The 20,269-nt window shown below is 37.2% G+C and overlaps 1 protein-coding gene across 3 annotated transcripts; it reads right to left on the bottom strand.

Annotated features, from left to right (window-relative positions):
- Positions 1-1,727: 1,727 nt before the first annotated feature.
- Positions 1,728-20,096, bottom strand: LOC124216769 (dipeptidase 1). Of its 3 annotated transcripts, none has more exons than XM_046621692.1 (11): positions 19,987-20,096; positions 9,213-9,357; positions 7,770-7,932; positions 6,329-6,612; positions 5,679-5,736; positions 4,048-4,224; positions 3,821-3,911; positions 3,673-3,748; positions 3,442-3,592; positions 2,772-2,887; positions 1,728-2,055 (listed from the first exon to the last, which is right to left on the bottom strand). In XM_046621692.1, exons 1-11 carry the CDS (start codon positions 19,988-19,990, stop codon positions 1,953-1,955), a joined length of 1,368 nt encoding a protein of 455 aa, XP_046477648.1. In that variant the 5' UTR covers positions 19,991-20,096; the 3' UTR covers positions 1,728-1,952. The 3 variants fall into 3 exon arrangements, with proteins under 3 accessions (XP_046477648.1, XP_046477646.1, XP_046477647.1); XM_046621690.2 differs by lacking the exon at positions 19,987-20,096 and adding an exon at positions 17,907-18,151; XM_046621691.2 differs by lacking the exon at positions 19,987-20,096 and adding an exon at positions 12,205-12,422.
- Positions 20,097-20,269: the final 173 nt, after the last annotated feature.

The following is a 20,269-nucleotide window of genomic DNA, read 5'->3' on the forward strand; positions in this document are numbered from 1 at the left end:
CGCAGCGGCGAAGTGCAAGCTGTGTAAGCTGGACTTTACTGCCGCCACGGTCACACGACGAACTTCGGAGTCGAGCCGCGGAACTTGCGCACACACGACGGAGAGGACGATCACTTCGGCTGGCTACGATGTCGATGCCGTTCCCGGATTCGGCCCGAATTTCCATAAGTTTCTAAGGATGAAAATGCTCGTACCGAGGGATTCGAAGACGGTAAATAATAATTTTCATTATCAAGATATCACTGACAATAAGTCGAACAACTATGTTCACGTGAGGCTTCTTATACGATAATTTTTTCTTTGTAAATTTCTTCTCGTCTATTTCGTGATATGAATTAAGAAAATGCAGATCTTGCCGACGTGAAAAGATAAATTTCCGAAATCGGATATGGAAGGTAACTAATATTTTCAGTCATGTGTTTTTAAAGCAAATGTGTCGAGAGTTTAAATTTCAGGTCGGTGAAACTTGGGTAAATAATATTCGGAAAGATTGGAAATAACGAAACGCCGAAATTCCTGTAACTAATGTACTACATTTTTTTTTTTTTTTTTTTTAGCTTACTTTTGTAATTTTGTTTAATTATCGCTAAAATTTCCTTACAACGCTTTTCCAACTGACAAAAATCAGAAGTTTCTTTGCTTGTTTCTTTGTCTGTGTGGGAAATTCTGATGTTTTCTTTTATGCGTTTAAATGAGACACCTGGTGAACTGATTGCAATGGAATGAAACCTTTCGTAATTGCTAAGGAATCACTCTACTTTTGTGGTTAACGTTGATTTCTGACACTGTTTTTTATTTTACGTTGATCCTTAGCTTACTGACTAGAGATGAAACCTGCTGTTTGTTTTCTATTTTTATTTATAACTGGAGGGTTTTCATATCAACTGAAACCGAGAACTTACCGTAATCCCAGGAACAGTCCTTGGTCAATTTTGAAATAACCACTAACAAATTATAAAATCCAAATACTTTTCAAATTAGTTACATTTTCAAAATGTTATTCAAATTTCGTCAGAAATCGTAATGAAAGTTACTAACGGTATTTCCCAAAGAATACGAACAGTATCTGTCGATCATATTCCACGACGTTTGGTTCCGAGTAGCAAGTACGCGTGATAAAATAACTGACACCAACATTTAGAGTACTAAATTGTCCTGCGAAAGAGATTTTTACGGTTTTTTGAAAAAATAGATGTTTCAGGTTTAGGTTGTGTCGAAGGCCATTCACAGTCACCCATTGATATTAGAAGTGACACGTACATATCCATCAGACTGTTACTTGAAATTTTATCATATATCAAATTCCACACTCGTCGAAAATTTCCCACTTCGTGAATTTATAACACCATATACTATTCCAGGTGTTTCAGAAGTTGTTTTTTTACTCGAAGCGCTGTTTGACAGTAATAGTTTTGATCATTTTGATAATTTTTTTGAATCAGTGAAACGAAGCGTATCTCATGTATTCGTTTCTCGTCGCATATGATTTTGAGAATTTGAGATCAAGGCATCAAAAGAGTACCTACACTTACCTGAAAAATTTCCAACACGACCCATAAATGTACAGAAAGTATACACCACGAATACAATATTTTCGAGGATTTCTTCTTCAGTAATGCCTTTGCGCAGTCCACTACCGAATATCAACTTGATCACAGAAATAGATAGAGAGAAATATCGGAAACCGTCGATACGTAATACGGGGGAATTAATTTCACGACACGGCATTTCAGTCACAAAATAATTATTCTGCGTTTCATGATATTCACAAGTCAATGCATTGTCATCATTGTTCGAAAACTTAGTTTGCTTTTTCATCATGAAATACGGGACAAAGCATAAGTTTGATCAAATTCAATACGGACACTACTTGTAACTTATCTTCTGTCCTTCGGACCTTACGGTATGAATCCTAAAAGGATGTAATCAAGTCTGAGTAGCAGTATGGAATGTTATCTCCTTGCGGAGACGGCACTCGCGTTCACTGTTGTAGTACTTTCTGCATCAGTGGTGATAGTGGTGACAGTGGTAGTTGACTGCTCGTAATCATTCCATCTGAGGATACGAAAAAGGACATCAAAATTCGGGGGTGTAATCTTAGATTGATTCAAAGTGAATTAGCATGGGGAAAAGTGTTGAACCGATTTTTCTCAAATCTCCCAAGATTTTTTTTTACAATAAACAGAGTCTGGAAAATGGTAATGCCATGTAGCTTATAGTCTTGATTAACGAATCTGTATAGGTTTTTAAATAGTAAACTGCCTTAAAGTTGATTCTATGCTCGGAATTATCACACGTTTTTACACGGGAAATACATCCGGTTCAACTTTTTATCCGACGACGGGAAGTGCTAAAAATTCGAAGTCAAAGGTCCAATTTGAAAAAGTGATTAAGTGATTAACTTGTTTCTTAAAAACAATAAGGGCTAGAGACCGAAGAATTGCAGTATTTTCATATCCCGATGCACACTACGATAAATCCAAATTTTTACCATATCGAAAGTTTTACCAGAAAAAGCTGGCTGTAAGTTCGTGGATCAGCTTATACATAATACATTCAGTCTCAGTGTGTCAAGACAGCGACTTCTAGGGTTAATCACTATTTCAAGGTTACTCAAAAGTAGTAAATGTCATATTCGAGGCGAATTATATACGACAACTACGGTATACGTGGCTCGAAGCTCACTTCGGTTCGAGGTATAACAGTTTTCTCCTAGACCTACTGCACATGTGATAGAACGATACGCGAATAGAATATAAAGTATTACTCACTCTATAGCCGTCTGACAAGCTCCTGCTGTCAAATTTTCCGCTTCCTGAGCATTACCCAATTCTTGAATATCTATAATATCCTCATACGGCAACTCACTGGCCAGCGATGTACTAACCTGGACAGAAAAAGATTCATCGTATTAATACAGAACCAACGGTGGTCCCGTTTTTTCAGGCGTCAACTGACATTTGACGTGCATGGCACTGGCAGCTAATGCAGGAATTTTAAAAGAAACTGTTGGATGAAGAAAATGAAACTGGGATATGAAATCGGACAATTATTTTACTGGGTAAATCCCCATTTTTTATGTGACTGATTTTTTGAAACGCATGCGAATGATTACTTTCCAAGAATTGGCGAAGTATTTGAGATAGGTGTGACGGGGCTTTCTCATCGGAAGCTCAAGAAGCACTCACTGTCAGCAGTGACGCATGATCAATTATTTTATCATCGTGATTTTCAGATCTCTAAATGGTAGATGAAATTGTAGTCAGTGCCGATTTGTATCTATATCGATAAGGCATGACGTGCAACAAATACCAGCGGCAGTCAATAGCTAATCCGCAAGTGTGTATCGTATAATAAGAAGTCTTTGATAGCTTCGTTGTAAAGCTCTTGTGCGGGTACACAGCGATTACAAATATTCGCAAATAAAATTCCGTAACTCACTTCTTCAATAGCTTTGAAAACTCTGATAAGATTCCGGCCAGCTAAATTTTCCAGATCCTCGTTAGTCCAGGATGGCTCATCGTCCAGATTGTTATAGAGACGATCAAACAGGTCTGGATACTTGGAAACGTCCTCTAATCCGGTTGGCATGCTGGGAAGAATTTCAGTATTCAAATTGAAATTAACTTTTATAACCATTTAACCAAATTGTACAAATACTAATTTAATTACCTACTGACTCCGTCGTAATCCGCTCCAATACCAACGTGCGTGGCACCAATCCGGTTTCGAATATAATTTATGTGATCTGTAACGTACGAAATAAGATGAACTCGAACAAATTGACGGTTGTGCACGATTTGTGAAAGCAGCTGCTTACCAACAACATCGTCAATGGTTGCGTTTCTACTGTCGTTGCAATTTACAAATCCGCTATAAAAGTTGACCATCACGATTCCATCGTTTTCTTTCTAAAAATGTGTAGAATTTTCCAGAAAAAATATTACCACTCCTAAACCATTTACTGTTTGATCAATGCTAATCCATGCAAACTGATATCGTAATCACATCATATCTAAATAGTTGTTGAAGTTGAGTGTAACTCACCACTAAATCTAAAACGTCATCGGGCACATTTCTGTAATGATCGCAAAGCGCGTAGGCTGATGAATGGGAAAATATGACCGGTGCTTTTGTGATCGCCAAAACTTCCCTCATCACGTTGTGAGAAACATGTGACAAATCGACCATCATGCCAAGACGATTCATTTCCCAGACGATTGTCTGTCGATTAAAACTCCTGTGAGTACTTTCTTATATACCGCGAGGATTCTGTGAAGGTGAACGATGCGAACGACGCTGTACCGGCAGATAGGCAACCACGGTTACATCTGGTTTTTGTTAGGATGGTACCCATGAGACCGTGCACAACATAAGCCACAAGTCCGTCTAATTTAGCGCTAATCTAGCAGATGTGGACTTCGCAAACATAGCTTGGAACAGCTTCAAGAAGAATGATGGATTTCCTGCGCTCTGTGTTGCTTTCCTGAGACACTTTTACTGGACTCTGATCAATATTTCCTATACGTCAAAGTTTCAAAACCTTTTTTCTGTTTTTCCTTGTTGAAGAAGCTGGTTTATTTGGATCCACCGCCATGAAATTATCTACGATATGTTGATGACTAGCTCTTGCTCATCGCCAATTCCCACTATAGGAAATAAAAATTCACGTCCAGCACTGAAAAACTATTTTCACCCGTCCACCATGTGGATACAAAATTCAATGTATACCATAAACAACTTTTGTTAAAATATCTAAACCTGATTTTCTAAACACTATCCGAGGTCGTTTTATGTGAGAAGATCAGTTATGTTACACTTGTCGTTAGCCAATAGAAATCGACCCCCTGCTCCGATAATGGATAGGGAAGTGAAATAAATTTTCCACCTTATTTGCGTCTTTTCAATTGCTTCAATTCCGATGTAAATGTCCAAATGTTCTATAGAAATATTATTACGCCAACTCTAACTTCTGTATGCAGAGTTCGGACCGGCTACTTAGACGGACTTGTGGCTTACACCGTATATGGTCTCATAATTACCGTCCTGAAAGAAATCAGATGTCACTTCAGTTGTTTATCTGCCGACACAGCGTCGTTCGCATCGTCTGCTTTCACACGATCCTCCCGGTATATTGTCTGGCTTGTAAGCCCCTAATCAATTGATTCAATTGTTTCAAGAGCATATCTCTTCTTTTGATATCATGATTTACGACGCTGAGTCTTCATTAGATTAATACTGCTAATCCTCGAGATTGTACGATAATGTAGGAGAGCAGGAGTGAGTCAATAATCAAATAATTTTATATTCCGTTGCTCTCGGTAGAACGTGATTTTCCTAATCGGGAAGCCCATCGGAAAGTAACCAACCGGCGTAAAATGAATATGGTTTTCTCATCAATTACCGGGTACCAGCTGTAAGTCAAAAGTCAATATCGATTGAATTGAATTCGTTTGAAGATATGGAACACTGCTAGCGTGGGTATTTCGAAAAGGTCTTAAGCCATACTATTGGTTATGTGTGTCTAAACTTTTTTGGCAGTTAAAAGAAAGAAGTGGAAGAAGTCATTAAGCATTCGATCTCTGATACGATTCATTTGATTTTGCCACGTCAAGTCAACGCTCTTTGTAAAATGAATCTTTTGCTTGGCTGTACTGAACAAATCCCATTTCATGTACCTGACCAAACTCCGTTAAATTGTAGACAGGTGATCCAGTTGCTGGCGAAGCGTCAGCCCTAGAAATTGAATAAAAAAGTTATCTGGGAACTGCTATTGAGAATGGGTCGATCAACAACCGGATTCCAGGATGGCTTGCTAAAGATGTAAACCATGTGAAAAATTTCTATTAACATTCTTGGTGTGGAGGATGGTGAACACGAATCAAACAACATTTCCGCTATTCAAAAAAAAAAGAAAAAAAAATTACTCTAACCAAATTCGAACAAACACTACAAGTCTAAAATTACAACAATTTGAGGAAAGTTTCAGCAATTAATATATCTAATGAATCTCGGTTGTTGTCCCTCAAGCTTATTTGGTTCACTATGTAAGAAAGAGTGAGTAAAATGATTCCAAAAAACATCACGATCGGACCAAAAACACTAGAGCGTCGTCATATCAGATTTTCTGATTACGAAACCTTTATCTCAAATTGTTGATATCTTTTGTGATTCGAATAAGGCCAGATTCATTTGTGTTCGATTGTAGATATGTTTTTAATATATTCGTATATTCACTGGAATTGGCATAAAGAATATCTTTGTACAGTTTCGTCAATTTTCGTAGTCAGACGGCACGGTTCGTACATTATTTAACGAATGACCTTACCATGGCGTGTTGCAGCTGTGAGTCAAAGTGAGGTAACGAGCACCGAGCTCGTAGTAAAGTCTCAAAATTGCCAAGCTAGAATCCATCGAATGTCCACCTTCAACGCCGATAAGTGACGCGATCTTTCCACTACTCCATGTTGTCTCGATGTCAGCAGCGTTGGTCACCAATGTCAGGTTCTCAGGGTAATTGTTGATCAGTCGTTTGATCACATCGATCTGTCGGAGCGTCAATTGAACCGAATCTTTATACTGCGAAGAGCAGCTCGTGTAAGCCACCCAGAACTGAAACAATCCGTTGAAATATACACCTGTTCTCAATCCAACAAGTTATATGCAGACAAGAGTTACACTATGCGATAGTAGATGTTGCAAAGTCCCCAAAATCCGTAGCTTTATATGAACCGTTTACTCTCGGCACGCTTTTACAATTTCTGGGACAAGTCGAACATGACTTTTTTTTTCACACACAGTGCTATAATGTAGAATTGCGGATGATCAAAGTTGGAAGAAATCTTATATCTTTAAACCGAACGTAGTACCGTAGTATCAGCATGCGAGGTTACATATTAAAAGGACTTGAGCTTAAATTCCGAGCGAGTCGAGGAGGACCTGAGTGGTAGACGGAAAAAGTTATAAAATGGGTAATGTCATTCACGCGTTGAGTCGACAAGCTGAGGTTTAAACTCTCACAATTAATTAATTGGACTACACTTTGACAAGATTTTCTACAGTCTTTCTTGCTCCCTTTGCGAATGTGGATATATTATTGAGAACCTCGAGATGGCTATAGACGTACAATGTAGATGGTTGCCAACCCATCCCTTCATCGATCTTTACAAGCTAATCCGAGTCCATCAGCAATCGCTAGAAGTGAGGGTATCAAGTGCCCGTGGCTTCTGATAGCGCGGGCGCGTATGCTAGCGGAGTCATTTCGTTATTTGATAAAATCACGAAATCTTTTCAATTTTAAAGCTTCGTGTATCGATGGATTAACATTGTATCAAATTTCAGGTTTTTCAAATCACTTACACGAATTGATTTCCATGATATGAAGTGGTGGACTTTTACGACACTAAACAGATACAATTGTAAAGTAAACTCAACTAAACCAAACTAATGCGGTGGTGCTGACGCGATGTTGCCCATCACTGCGCTATCTGATTATTGTGCAGTTTTTCATTGCATAGAGTACTTGTGGATCAATTTTCAGCATCTTCCACACGTTTTAATGACACCCATTTTTTTTTTATGTCTTTCGAAGCGTACTGACATTAGATGTGTCCGTACCTGACTTTCTGACTGTAGTACGTAAATTTATACTCTGAATATAATCTACTATTAAAATTCTGCTCTATGAAAATTTTTGCAGTTTTTGGTCAGGTGCTTGTCCACTGTAATGAATCGAGCTTACTTAAAATTAGATATTTTAAGTGACTTACCTGACCCCCAACTTTTCCAGTTTGTAGTCGAGGTAAATCCGTGAAGCAAGACGAGCATGCGGTCGTTCCCCAAACGGAATCATTTTCCAAATTGGCGGAAAAATTGAACTCCGACAATTTATTGTTCAATAAAGCGTACAAATTGTACGGCAAATCATTATGCCTGCATTTCAAAATATCAATTATGATTAACTGAAACGGCCATCGCACTGAACATTTATATAGCGTACTAATACGGCAATGGTTCCGGCATTAAAGTAGTTTCGGCCAGCGTTTTAGGGTAAAATTTTTTACACGACTGACATTTGAATACGTTATAATATAAACTGAGTAATCTCTAGACGTCACTGTTTTCGAGAAATACGTCGATCAATTTTATTAATTTTTCAAATTAGAACCTTGTCTTGGAATTATCAGCTCTCTTCTAAGAGTTGATTGGTTTTCTACTTTATCATTGAGGAATAACCGGGAGAACGAACAGAAGGGTTTGATTAACGCTGATTGTGAGTATAATTGATAAAATACGTGTTTGGTGTTAAATACTCGTCGAAAATGGTGACAAAGTATGTGGTTTAGAGAGTGGGGAAAAAGTTTACTGTTCATAAAGACGATGCAAAGTGACTTGGAATGATCAGAGCGAAGTGTTAGTGATCGCAGAAGTGAAATAAAAAGGCTTACGGATAAGTGGGACGGAAAATGAGTTGTGGGTGTGATGTGAAAATGAGTACGTAACTCGATCTACTCTAAAACTTTAAAGATCCACTCCAAAATGTGTACTTTCTTGCTCATGAAAATCAAAACAATCAATCTTTTGATCCGTTATTTGTATATTACCGATAAAATTATGATCTCATATTTATGCCACTTAAAAATCTTTTGCATATACACTAAAATATTTATTTCTTGGCATAAAAAAACAAACAACCTATTGTACAATTTTTTTTTTTTTTTCACAAAGTTCCGAAACTACGACCTCTAACGTATTTACACTAATTCAATTGAGAACTCATTTTCATACCACTCCTAAATTCGAAATGTATATTTTTTTAATCAATAAAATTGAAACAATTTACTGTTTGGGCCTCCATATGTACATTGCGTATGACTGAAAACGTGAAAGAAATGTGTTTCAAAATGCATTTCATATTTGGAAAGATTAGACTCTCTTATAAAATAAATACTGTCGGTCTCATTATTTCCCGACGATAAAAAGCGCTAAAATTTCGAAGATGAAGGTTCAATTTGAGAAAGTAATAAAATTGATCAACGCTTTTCTTGTGGGTGGTGAGGTCTAAAAAAGCTGAAAATTGAAGGAATTGTACTTTTAGTGTACAACGAAACATGTCAAAATTTCAGCAAGTTTGAAATTTTTCATGCAAAAAGTTGGCCGAAAGTTCGTGGATCAGCCGAAATACGTTATCGTCATTCAAAAGACCAATTCACCCGTCGATTAGTGGCGCCGTTGTCAATGCCTGACTTCCTGAGTACGTGTCCGGCGTGGCGGAAGAATTAGAAAGTCCCACGGATAATCCAATGATCACGATGAGAATAGCGACGATTGCCGCTCCGCCGACGTACAGCGTTTTCCCTGAAACGAAGATGAAAATACACGGGTCATAAAAACGAACAAAACATCCAATTTTAATTGAAAATACCCTGCAAATTGAAGGTTGCGTGATTTTGCAAAAAATTCGTGAAAAAAAACTGTTTGAAAAAGAATTTTGAAGCCTCAAACCTCAGCTTCAAGATAATTTTTACTGATTTGATCTACGTCTGTTCAAAATTGAATATCTCGGTAAAAATTGATTGTTAAACCAATTTGAAACAAAGGTTATTAAGGGATCGTTCTAATCTTCAAGATCATGAGCCACCCAAGTCACGATTATCACGTGAGATTCTTACTGAAACTAGTGAAACTTGTTTGAGTTGATGATTTTCGAGGGTACTCTTTGACGTAGTCTCAGCAGTGCCAAAGGAATTTGATTAGATGTTTAGGTGTGCGATGCAGAAGACGAATATTTAATTAGGTTCAAAACCTTTCATCAGAGACCCTTGAAAGATGATTTGTTCGTCTGTTATATTCTTCGAAAAAATGCGGATTCATGCGAATCAATCCCATTTGCCTAATCTCAATTGATTCCAATCTGCATGAAGCAGCTCCACGCTTATGTTTCAAGTTTCTTAATGCTCCTTTTCGGAGTTCTTTACATAAACCTTCCTCAAAGTTGTGCAGTTTTGAAATTGCAGGTCCTTACATCTGGAAATGGGTGATTCGTCAATTTTTGCGACTGGTGTAAGATTAGAATTAGGCTAGATCAGACGATTCCTTCATCATTACAAGGATGTCACTTGATTTCTAATGCATGGCACTATTTTGTCTTACATATTTTAGTTTGCATGTTTTTTTCAGATTTCCGACAAGCTTATTAACGTAACTTATGGCCGTGAATTTCTCTGTTCTTTATTTATTTCCAGCTATTGTACCAATTTACTTTTGGTTACTGTAAAATTGTCCTTATACGCTTGCGCGAGTTCCTTTTAGTGATAATCGATTGCCGCCAGAATGTATTTTTCACGTAGTTTCAGTGGCTTTGCACCTACTACATTAGTCCGGTTCCGTCGAAAGGTTATTAATTTTATTACGTACCTACTGCATTCAACGGACCAATGACTGTTGTAGACGCAGACCCCCGGGCTATGATTTCATAGCGTGCCACACTTTAGTACAGCCCATAAACAATTGCACGTATAAAGTTTTTTAGTGACAATAATTTTTACCTCATTTTTTATCATCCCAAGTTCAAACGATGATGCCTGAGTATTTACTAACAATAAGTAGTACCTAAGTAATAGCCTGAATTTTTTTGCTAACGTCTAACGCTATAACATTTTTATCTAGCCACTTTGTTTATCAATTCCAGCAAGTTTCAAAACTACACTGCACCACAATTTAGTAGTAGGTATGTATGGTAGTAAAACAGTATTATCCGGGAATGATATTGAACCGCACTCTTTGGTATTTCAGTTTATGATGTCAATAATAGAAATGATAAAGAGAAACGGTTGTAGTATCGCACCTTGTAGGACGCCCCTTTCAACTTTCGTGACATCATTCAGTTTGACAAGTGTTTTACACCTTCTAGATAATTTCTAATAAAGTTCAATGTCAACCTTATGCGTACAATAAATAATAATAACACGATCAGCGCATGAGCAATTTTTTCCTTATTCTGGCAATTGACTAAACAAGCCCGAGCCACCGTCTGAAAAATATAAAATATTGAAGAAAAACTTTTTTTTTACGCGCGTGTACTTTCACTCGTTATTATTGAAAGAGTATTTTCGGCGCCAAAATCTTCCCTTTTGCACTGCTAAATTAAACATTCTTGAAAAGTATAATTTGTGAACGTGTTTTTAAAAAAGTTGCAGTGTTTCGGTCTGCGGCGGAAGGGTAAATAACTTTTCTACTATAAAAATTTTACCGGAGATACAGTGCCTTTAATACTTTTGAGATCCAAAAATGCGTAGGTTACTTTGCTTCGTTTTTTTTTTTATTTATTAAAAATGTTCTCAACTTGTTTTATCATCGACTGGAAAGCAGTTTTTATTTCCTAAAAAATCATGACTGACTTGCTTCTTGTTAGGGTTTTCATGGTCTTAGTAGATGCGTATTTATGTATGGAATTTCCTAAAAATGGAGGCAAACAGTATCCAACATCAGTAGCAAATATTAGCACGTAGCGAAAGTGTCTCAGTTTTGTTAATAAAATTTTCAGGCTATGAAAATCAAACTCTCAAAAATTCATATTTTTAATACTTATGAGGCTCGTATTTTATTGAAGATTGTCCTCTGTGTTTCAGATTTCTGGAAACCAGCTTTTGCTATTATCAAAAAAATATCTCAACAAAAACGATAAAACATACTTTTCTGCCGGGAAACAACCACTGCCGTATATTTCGAACCTCTGGCTGTATGTTGTAAGCTCTATGAGCAATAAAAAACACGCCGCACCGCTAACAATAGAATAATATAGAAGCCCCGATTTTCATTACGAACCGAAACACTGCTTTCTATTTATTGTTATTATTATTACCATTGTCGTTGTCGTTTTAATGACATATTCTTGTAGCTATTACTTTTTTCAAGAAAATCCCTTGAAACGTAAAAACTATGCACATGAAATAAAAAACGGATGAACTGATTCATATCTAGATCTCAAACCGTATGAGCATGAACGCGTCGATTTATTCGATTACTGATCTCACTATCATTTACTAACTGCAAGAATACACAATAGTTGTGTGACAGTTGGAGCTTCAGCTTACGAATGCCATTCAAATATCACTGACATTTCATTACGTATTTCCAATCGATGACGACAAAGAATTGTGTGTATTTATTAGTTATTTCTCTAACCAGTAATCTGTGACTCACTTTTTGGGTTAACGAATCTCTCCATCTTCAGCGTAACGAGGGATCAAAGTTTTGCGGAACATTTAAGATGAAACTTAGTTGAGTAATAGAACAGAAAATATTGAGGACTGTCTGCTAACGTCTGTGACGTGGCAATGCCGATTCATAGTTCACCTACCGTTCCGTGAACAACCGAGGCCTCAAGGCGTATTTAACGAAGTTACGGCATATACTGTACTATTTAATGTTATTAAAGTAATGATAACTCACGCGGATTCTACTGGCTTATGATCTCTCCGTGTAGCCAAACAATTACCAAGCAGTATTGTCCGCAGACAATACAGTTCATATACAGTCCGTGTAACAGAGGTTTATTTTTGTTAAGGATATCTAGTACTCCTACCTTTACCGACCGAGCAAACTCACCCCTCTTGTCTTCCTATATTAAATGCACAAATGAACGAAAAGTGTTCGAATTTCGACGGTGCATCGCTCTTTTGTAACGGAATTCAGGAAGGTTACTCATCTCGAAAACTGTAAAAAAATGTGCGGTTTTTTGACACATGTTACTATTCGCACGTTTCAAAAGTCAAAAGTCAAAAAGTGCAAGTGTTGAGATAGTTTGTGAGCCATCGTGAGACCGTTTTCATGCAATACTGAGATCCCTAGACGAGAACTGGGAATTGCAATAATTTCGCAAACTAAAGATGCTCTCATGATCGGCTGGACGCACGGCTGAGCGTTCCTTGATTGGCTTGGTCCCCGCAGCACGAAGTAGCGCTTGCGGTCAGTGGGGCCTGCTGCAGCTCGCCCAAAAGCGTAGTTATTCATTAGGCCCAAGATCAGTGGCGTTACGAAAATCATAGAATACGACTACCGCATTTTTTGACCCGTGGTAAAGCCGAATGAATAACTGCGCTTGGCCACTTCGTGCTTGCGGCGACAACGCAAACCAAGGAAAGCTCGGCCGTGCGCTCAGTTGATCTTGAGTACATCTTTTATTTACGAAGTTATTGCAATTCCTAGTTCTTTTCTTGCGACCTCAATATTGCATGAAAACAGTCTCACAATGGATCAATTTAGTTCTCATTTTTTCCGGAGTTGTGGAAAGTAGGTATCTCAGTTATTCACTTTTTGACCTCTGAAATTTGGGAAATGTGGGAATAGTAACGAGTGTCAAAAAACTACACATTTTGTCGAAGGTTTTTGGGATGAGTAACATTTCCTGAGTCCCGCTACGAAAGAGCGATGCACCGACGAAATTGTTGATTCTCAAGTACTGCAGTAATTCAGATTTTTGGAGCTTACGTCGAAGAAAATTATTTTTTGAAAATCATGAATCAAAAAGTTACGAATATTTAAGCCCGTGAACGACTTTCGCACATTTTCGCTTCGATTCCCACTTACGAAAAAATTCAAGACGATAATAGATCTTATACAACAAATTACCTAGGTTCTTAATGCCTTCGCAAAAAATGCTTGTATTTTTTCAGGTTTTTTTGTCAGAATTACAGCAAGCCGAAAGGTCTCAGCTTGCAGGCGGATTAACAAAATTCAACTGTATACATGAACCATCACAAAAGATAATGATTTGAGTTCTCGGTGAATTTTCACAAATTTTATGGTGGAGAACGATGAATTTAAGACTCAAACGGAAGAGAAATTCCGAGTTTTTTAGTTTTTTCCAAAGTGACTTGAATTTTTCATATCAATAATTTTGACAGTCAGTTGAAACGTTGTTTCTCGTGGCCAGTTCTTCAAGTCTCGCAAACGATATTTTCCGATTCTCTCCCTTCCAACGGACATCGCTAGCATTGTTCCAATCATTTCAGAGTAACTCTAAAGAGACTTACAGCTTATAGCTATGCCTATCTATTTTCAGGTCTGTAAGCACAATTTGATGTCCCCTGCATTGAAAACAACAATTAATAAACGAATTGGTTTTGGATTATTGTTACGTATGTAGAGACACTTAGATCGATCCTGACCCCTTCGATATCCCTAGTAATTTTGCGACTCACGGTTCCGGATGAGCACCGTTGGCACTACTGGCATCCCGCTTCGGGCTTTTTCCACTCTTTTTTCCGTTTGTTGCTCGATCTGAGGCGCAAAGCCGGCACTGTCAACGGTGCTCATTCGGAACCGTGAGTCGCAAAGTTACTAAGGATATTGAAGGAGTCAGGATGAATCTAAGTGTCTGTACATGCATCAAGTCAGAGGCTACAAGGGTTTAACAAAGTTCGTTACATGTCAGTATTCCACGAAGTGCATTTGACTGTCGTTATTAACGTTGTCGCAGCTGACGATGAGTTCGCTAATTGGACTTCGAGTATTGTTCATTCTGTCGCTCCTCGTGATACGGCTGTTTGCGAGATTGTTGTTTCCAAATAGACGTATTCCTTTACAACATCTTTTTAAGAGTGCGCAAATAAGAGCGAGGGGGTATTTATTACTATGGCCATGTTCACCTTTATCAAAAATGATGATTATTGTTTTTCTTAGATTAGTTACTAGTTTGTTTACATTACTGTATCGGGGGCGGAATCCGCTGGAATATCCAGATCATTAGCATATACTAGCCTTTATATTCCAATTCAATGCGTTACTGAGACTCTCCTTGCTCCCCTGAACCTCCGAAAATCCTTAGGAATTTTAATAAGCGCAAAAATTAACGGTCTTAACCCCTTCAGCAGTCAGGGAAAATGAGATTTTCGTGCCACTTTTGTGTTGGAAAACAATGTCATAGATTTATCCTATAATTCAGCGATCTCAAAAATGATGATTTACCAAATTACAGTCAAATCGATGCAGTAAAAACATTTTTTTTTTTTATTCAAATACCAACATATGTGTCACGATACAAAAGTTGCACGACTTTTTTCTGCCCATATGTGTGTCACTGACAGTCAAGGCGTTAAAATTTCTCTTTAAATCACGGTTTTCGTAAATTTTACCCCATAAGAAATTCAATTACTTTTCTTTACTGCGTTATTTCACTTCGAACATACGGCTTTAAGTATTTTTATAATTTTTGAACCTAGACCTGTGTTTGATAGTTTTTTCTTGTGCATTATTGAATAGTAGGTTTATATGAAAAAATTCAATTTGGTAGACACATATTGAAGATATTGATAATCAGTAGAATTATATTGCCGTTGAATGCTTCACTAAGCCGTATTAGAGACTTATTTCGATAACCTCATTTGCGGTATTTATTACCCTAATACGTCATTGATCGTACTTGGGAGATAAAATTATGATATCTAGTAAACAATATAAAAAAAAATACGTGTGATTCTAGTTGACTGTATTAATCGGACAGAGACGATGTAAAGGGTTATCGACAGCAATGTTTGAAAGCTTGCAAAGTTTTTCAAGAATTTTTATAGCAGACAATATTCACTGATTATTCCTAAGCAATCCAAGTCACAATTTCGTTTTTCCTTAAATTTTGATATCACATAGTAGATATACTATCAATAAGATGCGAGTAATAGACCTAAAGATTAATATCAAGTTCATGATCAAGTCCACCTTCTCAAGTCCGCCCTCTTTTGCATTCCAACATCTACCATGAAAACTTAATTCTTGCAAGTTATTCAAGAGTTCGGGTATTCTTAGGACACCTTGTTTACAGGGAGAGGACTATGTCCCAACAGTTCGATGCATTTTCAATGGGATTGAAAAAGACTCCGGTGTAATTTGCGACGTCAAAGATAAAAGAAAAACGTCGACATGTTTCCTTCACGTTCATATAACTTTCCTGAGATTTTGTCTCAGCCTATGTGCGATTGTCGACCGCACAACGGTCTCTATGTATTTGAAAATCCGCCAACTGTACACCTGTATTGTAATATCTGATATCACATATCGATGCGAAAGGTGAGGCGACGATACAGAAAGGTATGCACTTGCTAAATTACGACAGGGGTAAAGGTATTAATTCGACGTTAACTGTCACGAAGAAAAGGAAAAGTTGCCCGGCAAAGCTCCGGAAAAATCGGAAGACTCGCATCGAGTTATAGGCGACAACTTTCATCATCTACCTCTCATCGATACCGTCATTTATACACATGTTACACAAATTATACTGAGAAAATCCGTTCAAACCTCGGATAATCAGCTTCGAACGTGTAATTTAAATACCAGTATGTCACGCTCGTACACGTCTGCCACAGCATGAATCGCGTAGCGTGTCATTTGGAGACAATAGTCAAATGTACTTATAAATCACGTACAGAAATCGGAGATGTTTCCGTTTCTTACCTCGGCTCACGCTCTCGACCAACATCCTAGCGTAAACACGATATGATGTATCTACGAAATGTGTTTTAAAAAAATCGATCAGAATCGTCACGTAATAATTCAAATTATCGTACGTTTTTGGTGTACCAATTATTTAAAAAGAAATTTACATCGATGCACATTCAAATGCTTAGTATTACCGAATCAAATTTGACAATGATCGTAAAGCATATTCCTCTGCGACTTGTGGTTTGTATCGTTCAATCTTCTAAATAATACAAATTATACGCAAATTAATTCTTCGTCGTGAGTTAAATTACGTGGCTTTGTGCCAAAACGATCAGAATGTAATGCAGCATTTTCGGTATCTTTTTTTTCTAGATGTTACAATTAACGAGTTCTGTGACGACTTTTGACAATTATTGCTCTTGCATTTTTTTTCCCCAACAGTCTAGAAGACCACATATTATAATCGGAAGTCGGTGGATATTCAAAGAAGCTGTGTCGTATTTCCATCGAATAATGCATTTTTTCCCGAAATTTTAGTGAAATCGATTTGTCCGCTTGTTAGAAATTCAGGACGCACGTAACTGGATGTAATTTAAGTTCCAAAAGTCCCGTGACTCATTTTTATCGAATACTTGACATATAATTACTAAAATTTCGTCCCAACCGGTCGTGATATTCCTGTATAATTCATGATGCGCAAAATGATTAGTATCGAGTTTAAAAATTCGCCGATCTGTAACCGGAAACGGTTGAAGCTTGAAAAATTTTTATCTCGTCGCCCGCCAAACACTTTTTATTCATGTAAATTTCATTCGAACGGATTAAGCCGTTTTCCTCCAATTCCGGAAATAAAATTTTTCGGTAAAACCATTGTTTATATTTTTATTACGACCTTTACTTAAATTCGAATTCATAATTGCCACGTGATGTAATTTATAACGCGATGGCGTTGAAATAAAAATCTAATAAATATATATGCAGACGTATACATTTCGTTACAAAAAACTCCTCACAAATGTTATTATAAGTACCCTGAAAAATACTCAGGGATTTTGAAACGAAGGACCGGTAGACACTCCGATCAAGCATCAGAATTAGAATTTTTCAAGTTATTTAGGTTCTTTTTTTAAACAAAATTGCGGTATTTGGCGAAAAAATAATATTTCGAATTGTATCGACGCAACGGTACTTCGGTGCATCGAACGTAAAAATTTTCCGTCACCGAACGACCCTACGATGCATCGAAAGTGCACCAATCGTGCACCTGATAGATCTCGAAACCGTAAAAACAGCAATATCCTAGTTTCAACAAGGCATATACATTCACTTTTAGACAAACGGGCAACTCGCTTTACGCGCACGCATGGCCAGACGTACGAGACTTGTGACTCTTTGTTGCCACTACAGACATATTTCGTCGGCGCTGGCTCGTCTATGCTTATCAGTCTCTTGAAAAAATAGATACTCACGCGTTGTGTGAAAAAGTCCCAACACGTTTACGTACTCGGGCATTACGACTTGGGCACTGAACTGCTGGAAGTCGACACAGATCACTAGTCGTACTTGACGACTGACAAGAAGAGAAATACCTGATATCCAGACTGGCGGAGTACCATTTTCTTATCAACATCAGCAGCTCGATAAGATAAAATTTTCACTATTTTACTCGTGTTCTGTTATGCACGAGAGATGGGGCTCCGTTCTGCTTATCATTTAGGCGTTCGTTCGTACATCTGCTGCGATATTCCAATAGTTACTCACCGACTTGAATGAATAAATAAAACATAAGCTCGCTGTTGTCTCAGCTGTACTGAAATTGTTGCTCGGCATTACCTTGTTCGGCAATGTATATCGGATTCTACAATTCTACAAAGAAGAGAAAGGCCATTGCCGGTTAAGAATGGTCGAACGGCACCCGACAGAAATTTTTCTCGAAATTAATCTAAAGCTCCCTCGTAACGAGAAACTAATCCATGCAAAGTATTTAATCCCATCCGCAAATATAACTAGAGTACTCAAGACAAGAGATTTCTTAATTTTCATTATTTATCTTCTTCTCAAAGCGAACGATTTCGATGAAACAATTGCATCACGTTAAGAGCTCAAACGTCAAGAGAAAACATATTTTTTGTCCAAAATGGATCGGTTCGAATAAAATGAGGTCAATTTTTTTGTGTCACATGTTTTCTGAAAAAAGTTTTGTGAGTGTACTAATGGAATACAATGGAAACTAGCATTCGAAAATCGAGAATTAAAAAATGTAACTCGGACTGTAAAATCTAAGAGTTCAAAACAATTTTTTCACTATTTAGTTTTGAGCTCTCAATGCAGCATAATTTTTTTTACTCAATTTAAAAAAAAAGAAAAAAACAAGACCGCGTGCCTATCGAACTATATTTGTTCAGTAGTCTAAAAGACTTGTATGAGTATGAAAATATAGAAAATCTCTTTGCCTAGATGTAATTTAAATGAAGATAAAAATAAGGAGGTACGATGTTTTTTGTCCAAATTCTGTGTCCAATATTTTTCGATAAAATCGAGGTAAACGTGTAGGGTAATACTTGTATTGAAAAACGAGTTTGATTTATTTTCATTGACAGTTTAATTCAGACTTCAGACAAGTATAATGAGATAAAAGTAGAGCCTAACGAACGAATTGAGTGACCTCCTCCCCACTTTTGGCTCAAATTACGTAAGAATCATGTATCGGGTTCACAGAATGATAATCTTTCGTTTAAAAGGAGAAATTTATTTCCACCAGCGAAAAGATGAATAACAGGTCTGTGAAATATAACTTTTAATTTTCTTTCAAGTAATAATTTTTCGGGTATTTTTTTTTTTTAGGTATTTCGGTATGTCGAATTACAATATAGCGCAAGTTTTTTTATAGCACATCCAGATTTATTTTTATGCATTTTTGGACTATTTTTATAGAAAAAAAAAAAATAAAATGAATGTAAAACTGAATGCTTGGGTATAAAATGAACGACATTAGGTCCAAACAAGACTTAAAAGATTAGATAAATAAAACAGACTTGTGATATCTTCTTATACTTTCTTCAAAACTCCTGTTCAATCATTTTCTTTCGTAATGACGATTCGGTTCATCTCATCGTTAAAAGTTATACGTCGCTGGCCTGTGTTATTCGTATCACAATATAAAAAAATATAGCATGAAAAAATTACCCAGCAATTTGGAACAATTGTTATGTATTACAAATATTCCTGACCCTGATTTGTCACATTAGCGCAATAACTTAGACTATGCAATTTAGTGCTTTTTGTGCTATTACGAAAATATCAGAGCCTTAATTCGTGACGTTAGCTGCTTGTTGCGAGACGCCTTGACGAAACCTTAGAAGCCAAGCTGTCTTTATATTCTGCGGTTGATATGACAATAAAATTCTATTTCACAGTTGAATTCGACGGAAGTCTGTATCCCCGGAATAGAATGACAATATTTTGGATGCTCTACATATTTCTAATCACTGTCTATTGATACCATTATCGAATCCACTAAAAATAATTGCATGTACTTTACGAAATTACCCATTTTAATTGGCGATAGCTGAGTCAGCGCTGTTGACAGTTGAATCCTTCGAAACGTCTCCCCAAAAACTATGACATTCTCCGTCGTCTGCTTCGCTCGAGACCTTTGAGATTTTTGCAGCTTGGTGGGGCAGATTTTGAAGACTCATCATCCACGTCATTCGAACCGAGTGACGAAATTACTTCACGTTTTTGCCGAAGCTATACGACGCTACATACTATGATGTAAGTGTAAGGAATTCCACACTCTGAAATGTAGGCTGAATGATGTCGAATGCGATCT

This window comes from Neodiprion pinetum, chromosome 4 (assembly GCF_021155775.2).
Source record: "Neodiprion pinetum isolate iyNeoPine1 chromosome 4, iyNeoPine1.2, whole genome shotgun sequence".
Lineage (NCBI taxonomy): Eukaryota > Metazoa > Arthropoda > Insecta > Hymenoptera > Diprionidae > Neodiprion > Neodiprion pinetum.